The sequence below is a fragment of the Hypanus sabinus genome, chromosome 1, assembly GCF_030144855.1.
Source record: "Hypanus sabinus isolate sHypSab1 chromosome 1, sHypSab1.hap1, whole genome shotgun sequence".
NCBI lineage: Eukaryota > Metazoa > Chordata > Chondrichthyes > Myliobatiformes > Dasyatidae > Hypanus > Hypanus sabinus.
The window spans coordinates 138,092,265-138,106,507 of NC_082706.1; the positions used below are offsets into that span (position 1 = coordinate 138,092,265).

The 14,243-nt window shown below is 43.6% G+C and overlaps 1 protein-coding gene across 3 annotated transcripts in view; it reads right to left on the minus strand.

Moving 5' to 3' along the window:
- LOC132398025 (potassium voltage-gated channel subfamily S member 2-like) overlaps positions 1 to 14,243 on the minus strand; it is a 99,364-nt gene that overhangs the window by 9,050 nt on the left and 76,071 nt on the right. The window contains exons 1-2 of one of the 3 annotated variants that reach the window (XM_059976941.1): positions 13,468 to 13,517; positions 11,547 to 11,609 (exon numbers count right to left, since the gene is read on the minus strand). The exons of 1 other annotated variant lie outside the window; for it this stretch is intronic. Coding sequence is in view for 1 of the 2 variants with exons in the window: in XM_059976936.1 (XP_059832919.1) it covers positions 13,468 to 13,507 (40 nt within the window). In the remaining variant the exon portion in view is untranslated. Of the gene's footprint in view, positions 1 to 11,546; positions 11,610 to 13,467; positions 13,649 to 14,243 lie in introns of those variants that run through there. One more of the 3 variants, XM_059976936.1, reaches the window with a different exon arrangement.

The window sequence follows — 14,243 nt, forward strand, 5'->3', positions numbered from 1 at the left end:
TAACACTTCCCTCCCACATAGCCCTCCATTTTCTTTTCATCCATGTGCCTATCGAAGAGGGTCTTAAATGTCCCAAATATATCTGCCTCTACCACAACCCCTGGCATTCCATGCAATTACTGCTCTCTGTGTAAAAAATATACCACTGGTGCTCCCCCACCCCCTTATACTTCCCTCCAATCACCTTAAAGGTATGTCTTCTAGTATAAGCCACTGCCACCCTGGGGAGAAAGGTGCTGACCGCACACTCTGTCTATGCCGTTTATCATCTTATACATCTCTATCAAATCTCCTCTCATTCTCCTTTTCTCTAAAGAAAAGCCTTAGATTACTCAACCTTTCCCCATAAAATATTCTCTAATCTGGGATGCCTCTTGGTGAATCTCCTCTGCACAATTCCACGTTTCCTATAATGAAGTGACCAGAACTAAGAGCAAGAAGAATTAGGCCATTTGGCCCATCATGACTGCTTCACCATTCAATCATGGCTGAAACTCTTTTTCATCTCTATTCTCCTCATAACCCTTAACCAAATGAAAATCTAACAATCTTTTTCTTAATACCCCCACTGACTTGGCCTCCACAGCCTTCTGTGGTAACGAATTCCACAGATTCACACCCTCTGGATGAAGAAACCTCTTCTTATCTCAGTTCTAAAGGGACATCCCTTGGGTCCTCAACTCTCCTATTGATGGAGACATTCTCTCCATGTCCACTCTATCCATGCTCCTCATGATTTGGTAGGTTTCACTAAAGTCCCCTCTCCTTCTTTTGAACTCCACAGAGTACAGGTCAAGAGGCATCAACTGCTCCTCATATGTTCATCCTTTCATTCCTGTGATCAATTCAGTTCAAAGTTTGGGGATGGTGAGGAGGGGGTAGACTGTGAAAGGAGAAGTAGGGGTTGGTTAACTGGGGACTGGATGGGGCTAGGTTGCAGGTGGGACAGGGTGGTGATGGAAGGGTAGCTGTGGGAGGGTAGGACAGCAACTTGCAAAAAGTGGGGTTTTATAAAAAAAATTTTCATCAATATCTAACAAACAACTCACAAAATGCTGGAGGAAATCGCTGGGTCATCTACAGAGGAAAATACCAATGGAACAGGTTTTTTAAAAAAATCACCAATTATTAAAATCAAGAAACGGAAGGATTCAAGGAATAAGGGAAAAAAAAGTAACTTGCTTTCATGCCCCAGTGAGCTTTCTCTAAGGTGTCAATCCCGGATAGTTCTGTGAAAACACTCTCTCTCTCTCTCTCTCTCTCACTCACTCTCACTCACTCTCACACACACACACCTACCTGTTAAAATCAACCCAAAATCCACCACTTGTGCTGGTAGCTCATTTCATACTCTCACCACCCTCTGAGTGAAGAGGTACCCCTTAAACATTTCACCTTTCTCCTTTAACCCATGACCTCCAGTTCTAATCTCACCCTACCTCAGTGGAAAAAGCCTGCTTGGATTTACCAAAATTATGCCCCTCATAATTTTGTATACTTCTATCAAGTCACCCCTCAATCTTCTACACTCTAAAACAATGGAACCCAGAACATTGAACTGCCAGTCCTGCCCCTCCTGCAACCAAGTCTCATTAATGCCTACAATGTCATAATTCCTTGTGCTCATCCATGCCCTAAGCTCATCCACCTTTCCTACAATAGTCCTTGCATTGAAGTATACTACTGTACACAGCTCAGCACATTAATCCTACCATGTTGAACCTTTCGATTCCTGACTTCATACGTAGGCTTAACGACATCTTTCTCCACAACCACTCCACTGTCTGTTTTGGCTTTCTGGTTCCCATCCCCCTGCAACTCAAGTTGAAACCCCCTACCCCCATGTAGTACTAGAAAACTTTCAGGTTAGGATTTTAGTTCTGCTCCCACCCACCCACCCCCCCCCCCCCAGCCGCCCCAGTTCAGGAGCAAACCCATCCCTTCTGTACAGGTCCCACCTTCCCTGTGAGAGAGCCCAATGATTCAAACATCTGAAGCCTTCCCTCGTGCAACAACTCCTTACCCATGTGTTAAACTTTATGACCTTCCTTTTTCTGGTCTCCCACTGGTAGCAATCCTGAGTTCACAACCCTGGAGGTTCTGCCCTTTAACTTAGCACCTAACCCCGTAAGCTCACTTTGTAATGTTATTCTTATTAACCATCCTTGGTGTAGTAGTTCTAATAGCTTTCCCTTGGTTCTCTGGAGTCGTTAACTGTTCACTAAATTCTCAGTTAAGTTTATTCCAGCCCAATTATCCTTCAAGGACACTGCCTTCCTCCAGTTCTGTCCTTCAACACATCTTGACTTTCTCTGTCACCTTACTGGTAGGTGGATCTTCATGTCCACAGATCCCACCTTGTTTTTTTCATTCTATTTCAGATTGTACTAAACCAAGTTTTCTTTTTCTGTTTTGATCTGTAATAACTCTGTAGCCAATTCCATAGTTGCTGAGAGGTATTTTCTAAGGTTGATACATCTACAGCTTAAAGCAGGATCCAGGACAAGAGTTCTTGCCTTTAGGATTGTGATGAGGAGTGCTGAAGGTTGTAAGTCCTCAGAATTCTCTCTTCCAGCTGTTTAGTCATTAGGCATGCTCAAGCTGAAGTCGACAATTTTACAAAATAAAGAAGGGGAATAGAGGAAACAGGTGGAAAATGAGGTAAAGACATAGAATTGGTCAGGATGTTGAGTCTTTTTAAGGGCCAAAGGACTTATGTTCTGCTGCTCCTTAATTCCAGTACAAAGATTCTCCTGGTACCATTCATGTCACGTATCTAGCACCTTTCCTTTGCTATTTCCTTCTTCATAGTCATAGAGATACAGTACTGAAATAGGTCCTTAAACCAACCAAGTCTGTGCCAACCATTAACTACACACTTACACTCATCTGAAATTAATCAAATACCATTTTATTCTTCCCACATCCTCATCAACTGCCTCCAGAGCCTACCATCCATCCACACACTGGGAACAATCTACAGTGGTCAATTGGACTAGATAGAGTCGTTGTGCAGAGGATGTTTCCTATACTGGGTGAGTCGAGGACCAAAGGGCACAGGCTCAGAAAAGAGGGATGTCCATTTAGAATAGAAGTTAGGAAGAATTTCTTTAGCTAGAGGATGGTGAATCGGTGGAATTCATTGCCACAGATAGCTGTGGAGACCAGGTCATTAGGTATATTTAAAATGGAAGTCGAAAGGTTCTTGATAAATCAGGGCGTCAAAGGTTCAGGGGAGAAGCAGGAGAATGGGGTTGAGTGGGATAATCAATCAGCATTGATGAACTGGGGGAGCAGACTCGATAGGCTGAGTACCCTTATTCTGCTGTTATATCCTATGGTCTTATTGCCTTAATCTACTGACGTGCACGGCTGTGGAATGTTGGGAGGAAATTGGAGCAGCTGGCGGTAAGCCACAGAGTCCCAGGGAGAATGTGCAAACTTCACACAGACAACACTGGAGGGCAGGATTGAACAGGGATCTGTGAGATGGCAGGTACACCAGATGCAGTACTGTGCCTGTACTGGATAGAAATGGTGAGGGAAAGACCATCACAAATCCTTCCCACACAAGCAGACTGTCAGTGTTGGATACTGGTCTGTGTACACAGGAATTAGAACTGACAGGGAAGGGTGGAAAGTAAAATCCCACAGAATAATTCAATTTTAGTGTCTGTATTCTGGAATTGTAAGTGTACTCTGTACTCTTGAATCATTATGGTTAGAGACAGATATTGACCATGAGACATTAAGACGTAGAATAAGGCCATTGAGTCTGCTCCACCATTCCGTCATGGCTGATTTTTTTTTATCCCTCTCAACCCTATTTTTTCACCTTTTTCCTTTAACCTTTCAAGTAACCTTTGACACCCTTAATAATTAAGAACCTATCAACCTCTGCTTGAAATATACCCAATTGCCTCCGCAGCTGTCTGAGGCATTGAATTCCACAGACTCACCACCCTCTGACTAAAGAAATTCCCCCTCATCTCTGTTCTAAAGGGACATCCTTCTATTCTAAGACTATTCCCTCTGGTGCTAGACTCTCCCACATCCACTATCTAGACCTTTCAACATTCAGCAGTTTTCAATGAGATCTCCTCTCGTTCTTCTGAACTCCAAGGAGTATATGCTCAAAGTGAAACACTTCACATTCATTAACCCTTTCACCCCCGGGCCAATTCTCATGAAATTCTTCTGGACCCTCTCCAATGCCAGCACATTTTTTCATAGATATGGAGCCCAAAACTGCTCACAACTGCAGCCTGACCAATGCCTTATAAAGATTTAGCATTACACCCTTGCTTTTATATTGTAGTCTTCACAAAATAAATGCTAACACTGCATTTGTCTTCCTTACCATCGACTCAAACTTCAAGTTAACCTTTAGGGAATCCTGCATGAGGACTCCTAAGTCCCTTTGCACCTCTGATTTCTGAATTTTCTCCCCACTTAAAAATAATCTGTACCCTTATATATAGATAGATAGATAGATACTTTATTCATCCCCAAGGGGAAATTCAACATTTTTCCAGTGTCCCATACACTTATTATAGCAAAACTAATTACATACAGTATTTAACTCAGTATAAATATGATATGCATCTAAAATCACCCTCCCAAAAGCATTAATAAATAGCTTTTAAAAAGTTCTTAAATAGTTTACTAAAGTGCATTGAGTGGTAACTTAAACTCAGTCCTAACCCCGGCACTTAACATGTCTTGCCCCTGGTGGTTGAATTGTAGAGCCGAATGGCATTGGGGAGTAATGATCTCTTCATCCTGTCTGAGGAGCATTGCATTGACAGCAACCTGCCGGTGAAGCTGCTTCTCTGTCTCTGGATGGTGCTGTGCAGAGGATGTTCAGGGTTTTCCATGATTGACTGTAGCCTACTCAGCGTCCTCCGCTCTGCCACCGATGTCATACTTTCCAGTTCTGTGCCCATGACAGAACCTGCCTTCCTTACCAGCTTATTAAGACGTGAGGCGTCCCTCTTCTTAATGCTGCCTCCCCAGCACGCCACCACAAAGAAGAGGGCATTCTCCACAACTGACCGATAGAACATCTTCAGAATCTCGCTACAAACATTGAATGACGCCAGCCTTCTGAGGAAGTACAGTCAACTCTGTGCTTTCCTGCACAGGGCATCTGTGTTGGCAGTCCAGTCTAGCTTCTCGTCTAACTGCACTCCCAGATACTTGTATGTCTTAACTTGCTCCACACATTTTCCATTAATGATCACTGGCTCCATATGAGGCCTAGGTCTCCTAAAGTCCTTATTCATTCTATCAAAGTGCATGACTATTTCCCTGCATTATATTCCATCTGTTACTTCTTTGTCCATTTTCCTAATCTGTTTAAGTCCCTCTGCAGACTCCCTGTTTCCTCAACACTACCTGCCTCCACCTCTCTTCATATCATCCACAAACTTGGCCACAAAGCCACCAATTCTATCATTCAAATCATTGACATATAATGTGAAAAGAAGCTGTTCCAATACCAACCCCTGCAAAGACTACTAGTCACTGGCAACTAACCAGAATAGACCCTCTTTATTTCTACACTTTGCCTCCTGCCAGTTATCCAATTTTCTATCCACGCTAGCATCTTTCCTGTAATATCATGGGCTCTTAGCTCATTTTGCAGCCTCATATGAGGTACCTTGTCAAAGTTCTTCTGAAAATCCAAGTAAACTACATCCACATTGTCTATCCTGTCTGTTATTTCTGCAACAAATTCTAACAGATTTGTCAGGCAAATTTTCCCCTCAAGGAGAAAATGCTGACTTTGGCGTATTTTACCATGCACCTCCATAATAATGGATTCCAACATCTTACGAACCACTGAAATCAGGCTAACTGGCCTATAATTTCCTGTCTTTTGCCTCCCTCCCTTTTTAAAAAGTGGAGTGATATTTGCAATTTTCTAGTCCTCTGGAACCATTCCAGAGATTCTTGAAAGATCATTACTAATGCCTTCACAATCTCTTCAGCTACTTCTTTCAAATGCTGGGCTGTAGTCCATCTGGTCCAGGTGACTTATCTACCATCAGATCTTTCAGTTTCCCAAGAACTTTCTCCTTAATATAGCAACTACACTCAGTTCTGCCCCCAATTCCCTGAATCCCTTGAACTTCTGGCATACTGCAGGCATCTTCCACAGCAAAGACATGACGCAGAATATTTATTGAGTTTGTTTGCTATTTCTTTGTTCCTATTACTACCTATCCAGCATCATTTTCCAGGGGTCCAATATGAACTCATGCCTCTCTTTTACTCTTCATACATCTGAAAAAAAACATTTAGTATCCTCTTTTATATTCTGGCTCACTTACCTTAATATTTCATGGTTTCTCTCCTCTTGTTTTTAAAAGTTTCCAATCCTCTTGTTTCTGACTAATTTTATACGGTATTGCTTTTATGCTCTCTTTGACTTCCCTTGTCAGCCAGGATGTCTAATACTCCCTTTAGAATACTTATTCTTCGGGATGTATCCATCCTAAACCTTTCAAATTGCTCCTAAAAACTCAATTTGTTGTGCTGTCATCTCTGCGAGTGCCTCCTTCCAAACAACTTTGGCCAGCTCCCCTTTCATGCCTCTGTAGTTGCCTTTATTCCACTGTGGGAGTAAACAAGACTGCAGATACTGAAATCTGGAGCAAAAACCAAACTGCTGGTGGAATAGCAGTCAGAATCGAATCTTAGTTTCTGACACTGTGTAGTAAGAGCCTCACACATTCTGAAGCTGTGCTGCTCATTTCCTTTCATAACTAGCCATCCTGCTAGATCACTTTCAATATTGTCCACCCAGGTAAAGCCACAAAATTGACACTCCACAGGACATCTCTCAATTGCTTGATAATTACTGCCAATGATCAGTGGACGCTTCGAAGAGCGATGTAACTGGCCATTTTTATCATCTGAACCATTTCTCTTGGACTTACACCTGCTTGGCAGGGAATACTTTGGGTTTCTACTACAGCTTTGTAATTTTGTTCTATAGTTTGAAGCTTTCAAGAAATTATGAAAAACAGCATTCACAAAGAAATAGACCATTCAGCTGAACCAATCCACAAAGCTTCCTTTTCTTATCCTCCTCCCCCTCCCCCCCCCCCCCCCCCGCCACCGAGGTAGACCCTAAGACCATGATATAAGAGCAGAATTAGGCCATATGAACCATCAAGTCTGTTCTGCCATTTCATCATGGCTGATCCAATTTTCCTCTCCGCCCCAATCTCCTGCCTTCTCCCTGTATCCCTTCATGCCCTGAACAATCAAGAATCTAAACACAAGGAAATCTACAGATGCTGGAAATTCAAACAACACACACAAAATGCTGGTGGAACGCAGCAGGCCAGGCAGCATTTATAGGGAGAAGTGCTGTCGACGTTTCAGGCCAAGACCCTTTGTCAGGACTAACTGAAAGGAAAGATAGTAAGAGATTTGAAAGAAGGAGGGGGAAAGGAAAATGCAACATGATAGGAGAAGACCGGAGGGGGTGGGGTGAAGCTGAGAGCCAGACAGGTGATTGGCAAAAGTGATACAGAGCTGGAGAAGGGAAAGGATCATGGGACGGGAGGCCTAGGCAGAAAGAAAGGGGGAGGGGAGCACCAGAGGGAGATGGAGAACAGGCAGAGGGATGGGCAGAGAGAAAAAAAACTAAATATATCAGGGATGGGGTAAGAAGGGGAGGAGGGGCATTAACGGAAGTTAGAGAAGTCAATGTTCATGCCATCAGGTTGGAGGCTACCCAGCAGGTTCCTCCAACCTGAGTGTGGCTTCATCTAGACAATAGAGGAGGCCATGGATAGACATATCAGAATGGGAATGGGACGTGGAATTAAAATGTGTGGCCACTGGGAGATCCTGCTTTCTCTGGTGGACTGAGCATAGGTGTTCAGCGAAGCGGTCTCCCAGTCTGCGTCGGGTCTCACCAATATATAAAAGGCCACATCAGGAGCACCGGACACAGTATACCACACCAGCCGACTCACAGGTGAAGTGTCGCCTCACCTGGAAGGACTGTCTGGGGCCCTGAATGGTGGTGAGGGTGGAAGTGTAAGGGCAGGTGTAGCACTTGTTCTGCTTGCAAGGATAAGTGCCAGGAGGGAGATCAGTGGGAAGGGATGGAGGGGATGAATGGACAAGGGAATCGCATAGGGAGCGATTCTTGCGGAAAGCAGAAAAGAGTGGGGTAGGGAGAGATGTGCTTGGTAGTGGGATCCCGTTGGAGGTGGCGGAAGTTATGAAGAATTATACATTGGATCCGGAGGCTGGTGGGGTGGTAGTTGAGGACAAGGGGAACCCTATCCCGAGTGGGGTGGTGAGCGGATGGGGTGAGGGCAGATGTGCGGAAAATGGGAGAGATGCGTTTGAGAGCAGAGTTGATGGTGGAAGAAGGGAAGCCCCTTTGTTTAAAAAAGGAAGACATCTCCTTCGTCCTGGAATGAAAAGCCTCATCCTGAGAGCAGATGTGGCGGAGAAGGAGGAATTGTGAGAAGGGGATAGCATTTTTGCAAGAGACAGGGTGGGAAGAGGAATAGTCCAGATAGCTGTGAGAGTCTGTAGGCTTATAGTAGATATCAGTAGATAAGCCGTCTCCAGAGATGAAGACAGAAAGATCAAGAAAGGGGAGGGAGGTGTCAGAAATGGACCAGGTAAATTTGAGGGCAGGGTGAAAGTTGGAGGCAAAGCTAATGAAGTCAACGAGCTCAGCATGCATGCAGGAGGCAGCGCCAATGCAGTCATTGATGTAGCGAAGGAAAAGAGGGGGACGGATACCCGTATAGGCTTGGAACATGGACTGTTCCACAAAGCCAACAAAAAGGCAGGCATAACTGGGACCCATGTGGGTGCCCATGGCTACATCTTTGGTTTGGAGGAAGTGGGAGGAGCCAAAGGAGAAATTATTGAGAATAAGAACTAATTCGGCTAGACGGAGGAGAGTGGTAGTAGAGGGGAATTGGTTAGGTCCGAAATCCAAAAAGAAGCAGAGAGCTTTGAGACCTTCCTAGTGGGGGATGGAGGTATATAGGGACTGGATGACCATGGTGAAAATAAGGTGGTGGGGGCCAGGGAACTTAAAATCATTGAAAAAATTCAAAGCGTGAGAAGTGTCATGAACATAGGTGGGAAGGGATTGAACAAGAGGGGATAAAACAGTGTCAAGGTATGCAGAAATGAGTTCGATGGGGCAGGAGCAAGCTGAGACAATAGGTCTACCTGGACAGACAGGTTTGTGGATCTTGGGTAGGAGGTAGAAACGGGAAGTGCAGGGTGTGGGAATTATGAGGTTGGTGGCAGTGGATGAGAGATCCCCAGAGCTGATAAGGTTGGTGATGGTATAGGAGACAATGGCCTGGTGCTCCTTAGTGGGGTTATGATCAAGGGGTAAATAAGAGGAGGTATCAGAGAGTTGTCACTGTGCCTTGGCCAGGTAGAGGTCAGTATGCCAGACTACAACAGCTGTCCCCTTTCAGCGGGTTTTATAGTAAGGTTGGGATTGGTGCAGAGGGAGCAGAGAGCAGAGCATTCGGAAAGAGTGAGGTTGGAATTGGAACACGGTGTAGTGAAGTCGAGATGGTTGATGTCCCTTCGGCAATTAGCGATAAAGAGATCCAGAGCAGGCAGAAGACCAGAGCGGGGTGTCCATGAAGAGGAAGAGAGTTGAAGACGGGAGAAGGGGTCATCGGTGGGGGTAGGAGAGTCCTTGCCAAAGAAGTAAGCTCGGAGACGGAGACGGTGGAAGAAGAGTTGGGCATCATGGCGTACGCGAAACTCGCTGAGGTGTGGGTGAAGGGGGACAAAGGTGAGGCCCCTTCTGAGGACAGAGTGCTCTGCCTCAGAGAGTTTAAGGTCGGAGGGAATGGTAAAGACCCAGCACGGATGAGAGATGGGATCAGAGGGAGGAGGGAGGCTGATGGTGTCGGTGGAGAGGGGAGGGTTGAGGTGAGAGGAAGATGGAGCTTTAAGAATCTATCAACCTCTGCTTTAAATATACATAAAGACTTGGCCTCCACAGCTGCTTGTGGCAAAGAATTCCACAGATTCACCACTCTCTGGCTAAAAAAATTTCTTCTCATCTCCTTTCTAAAAGGACGCCCCCTCTATTCTGAGGCTGTGTTCTCTGGTCTTAGATCTCTCCAAATCCTTTTCACATCCACTCTATCAAGGCCTTTCACCATTCAATAGGTTTCAATGAGGTCATCTCTCATTCTTCTGAATTTCAATGAATTCAGGCTCAGAGCCATCAAATGCTCTTCATATGACAAGCCATTCAACTTGGAATCATTTTCATATACCTCCTTTGAACCCTCTCCAGTTTCAGTACATGCTTTCTATGATAACTTAACACAACACTCCAAGTGAGGCCTCACCAGTGCTTTATAAAGTCTTAACATTATATCCTTGTTTTCATATTTTAGTCCTCTTGAAATGAATGCTAACACTGCATTTGCCTTCCTCACCACAGCCTCAATCTGCAAATTAACTTTAAGGGAATTCTGCACACGGACTCTCTAGTTACGCACCTCAGTTTTTTGTATTTTCTCCCATTTAGAAAATACTCAACCCTTTCATTTCCTGACACTTTGTGTTCCATCTGCCATTTCTTTGCCAATTCTCCTAATCTGTCTGAGTCCTTCTGTAGCCTCTCTACTTCCTCAAAACTACCAGCCACTCCACCTATATTCATATTGTCTGCAAAATTTCCAACAAAGCTATCAATTCCATCATCCAAATCATTGACATATAATGTAAAAAGAATCAATCCCAACACTGGCTGCTGTGGAACACCACTTGTCACAGGGAGCCAGCCAGGAAAGGCTCCCTTTATTCCCATTGTTTGCCTCCTGCCAATCAACCTCAGCTTTATCCATGCTAGAATCTTTCCTGTAATACAATGGGCTCGTAGCTTGTTGAGCAGCCTCATGTGTGGCACCTTGTCAAAGCCCTTCTGAAAATCCAAGTATACAACATCAACCAATTCTCCATTGTCTATCATGTTTGTTATTTCTTCAGAGGATTCCAACAGATTTGTCGGGCAAGGTTTCCTCCAGAGAAAATTTTCTATTGAGGAAACTTTGCTGACTGCAGCCTGTTTTATCATGTGTCTCCAAGTACCCTGAGACCTCATGCTTAATAATCAACTCCAACATCTTACCAACCACTGAGGTCAGTCTCACTGGCCTATGGTTTCCTTTCTTCTTCCTCTCTCTCTTCTTGAAGAGTGGAGTGGCATTTGTAATTTTCGAGTTTTCCAGAAACGTTCCAGAATCTAGTGATTCTTGAATGATCATTACTAATACCTTCACAATTTCTTCAGCCACCTCTTTCAGTACTCTGGGGTGTACACTGTCTGGTTTAGGTGAGTTATCTACCTTCAGACCTATCAGTTTCCCAAGAACCTTCTCTCTAGTTATGGTAACTTCATACATTTCATGTACCCTGGCAGCTGGAACTTCTACCATACTGCTAGTGTCTTCCTCTATGAAGACTGATACAAGATACTTATTCAGTTCACTTGTCATTTCATTGTCCATTACTACCTCTCCAGCATCGTTTTCCAGCAGTCTGATATCCAGTCTTGCATCTCTGTTACAATTTTGTATCTGAAAAAAATTTTGGTATTCTCTTTAATATTACTAGCTAGCTTACTTTCATTTTCCACCTTTACATTTTTAATGACTTGTTTAGTTGCCTTATGTTGGTTTTTAAAACCTTCCCAATCCTCTAACTTCCCTCTCTTTATGTGGGCTTCAACTTCTTTTGTTAGCCATGTATCTCCCATCTTTCCTTTAGATTCTTCCTCTTTGGGATATATATATATATCCTGTGCCTTCTGAATTGCTTCCAGAAATTCCAGCCATTGCTGCTCTACCACCATCCCTGCCAGTATTCTTTCCCCATCACTTCTGGCCAATTCCTCTCTCACAGCTCTGTAATTCTCTTTACTCCATTCTAAAACTGATACATCTGACTTTAGCTTCTCTTTCTCAAATTTCAGGGTGAATTCAATCCTAATATCATCACTTGCCACAAAGGTCTTTAATCAATTCTGGTTCATTGCACATCACCCAATCCAGAATAGTTGATCCCCTACTATTCTCCCCAACAGAATAGCTGGGCTCAACTGCAAGCTACTCTAAAAAGCCATCTCTTAGGTATTCTAAAAATTCTCTCTCCTGGAATCCAGAACCAACCTGATTTTCCCAACCTTTCTGGATATTGAAGCCCTTCCATGCCTTTTTGGCATGCATTTTCTATCTCCCACTGTAGTTCGTAGGCCACATCCTTATGACCAGTTTGGGGTCTGTATATAATCCCATTAGGGTCGTTGTACCCTTGGAGTTCCTTAGCTCTATCCGCAATAATTCCACACCTCTTTGCCACCTCTTTCTAATGATTTGATTTCATTTTTGTCCAACAGAGCAATGCTACTCCCTCTGCCTTCCTGCCTGTCCGTTTGATACTACAAGCATAGTTGGACATTCAATCTATCAACATTACTTTTTGTTCCCTTCTCCCACTTTGAGCTTCACCAATCACTCTGGGAGCTTCTGCCGCATATGAAATTCTCGACTGGACTTCTTGGTAAGAGGGAAACATATTCTACTTGTTCGCGAGTCAAGGGGGAAAGAATCAGGAATGTCAACAGTCTTTTCAGAAAACCTCTCCAAGCAGCTGGCAATGGAAATTTACAACACTCCTCCACAAATAGGACAGATAGGAATGCTCGAAGAACCAGTCTAGACTCGATGGGCCAAATCTTTTCCTTCTATGTTAAGATATGGAGTATGAAGTTTAATAATTACAATTAATTCTCGGTTGTGTTTATTTTAAATCCAAGAATCACATTTCATTAACCCATGGTATTAAAAGTTATGAAGGAAAATTAACATGAGGTTGGGGCACGGAATAGCCATTAAGGTCCTATGTTCCCTAATAGGTTGGATCACTTCAGCTCCTTGAGTGGAAACAAGATACATTGACAGGAACTCCTGAGGGGTAATTGTAGGGTTATGTAATGGAATATGTACACAATGCTGGAAGAACTCAGCAGGTCAGGCAGCATTGTGTACATATTCTTTGATCCACAGCATCTGCAGTTGTATTTTTGTGTTATGTAATGGAACCTCCCTGTTTAGAGAAGAACAGAAGTAAATAAGAGCAGGAGTACGCCTTTGCCCCTCAGTCCTGCCTCCTTCATTCAATACATTCAAGGCAGGTCTATCCCAGGCTTCATCTCCTCTTTGTGCTTTCTGTGTCTCTCAATTCACCCAATGATCTGGCCTCCACAACAATCTTGTGGAAAGAATTCCAGAGATCCACCACTATCTGTGAGAGGAAGTCCCTACAAACCTCAGCTTCAAGTGACTATCCTCTGAAGTTGTACTATTATTTGATTTCTTTCTAACATTTTCACTTTGGTATTGCAATTAAAATAAAGATAATTTTATAAACACTTACAGTAAGTCTTGAAGAAAAATTGTGTTACAGTTCCTGCCATTGAATGAAGCTAACCCAGTGTGCAGCTGTAACGGGTGCCAATGTTTTTTCTTTGATCAGGGCAGTGACAGGTGACACAAGATCACCGCTGCAGTCATCTACAGATGGGCATCAAATGCATCCTTGATGGGACAGCACATACCTTGAGGAAGAACATTTCAAAAGGAAGCTTTTACACCTTTGTACAATAAATGCATTTTCATGTTATACCTGTCATGATGCAGCCTTTGAATTCAACTATTTCAGTTATCAGAACTGGCCAACCTTGCTGTTAAGGTCATCCACCTACTTTATTAATTCAGTTGCTCCTTCTTCACACATGTTGCTTGACATGTGAGGCTTTTCCAACATTCTTCCTAAGATTTCAGCTTCTCCTCACTGACAACCAACACAGATGCACCCTTAGACATTGCTACCATTAGGGAGGAGGTACAGGATCCTAAAGACACATACTCAACATTTTATGAACAGCTTCTTCCTCTCTGCCATCATCACAATTCTTGCCCTAACAGAGACGATCCCTTCATATTATCCCTCTTCCCTCACCCTGTCAGAGACATTCCCTTAGCCCTATCCCACTTTTCTCACCCTATCAGTGACATTCCCTTAAGCCCTGTCCCTTTCCCCTTACTCTATCAGACATTCCCTTAGCCCTATCCCTTTCCTCTCACCCTGTCAGAGACATTCCCTTAGTTTAACCTCACTCACCCTCTCTGCAAATTTAAACTAACTAGGTT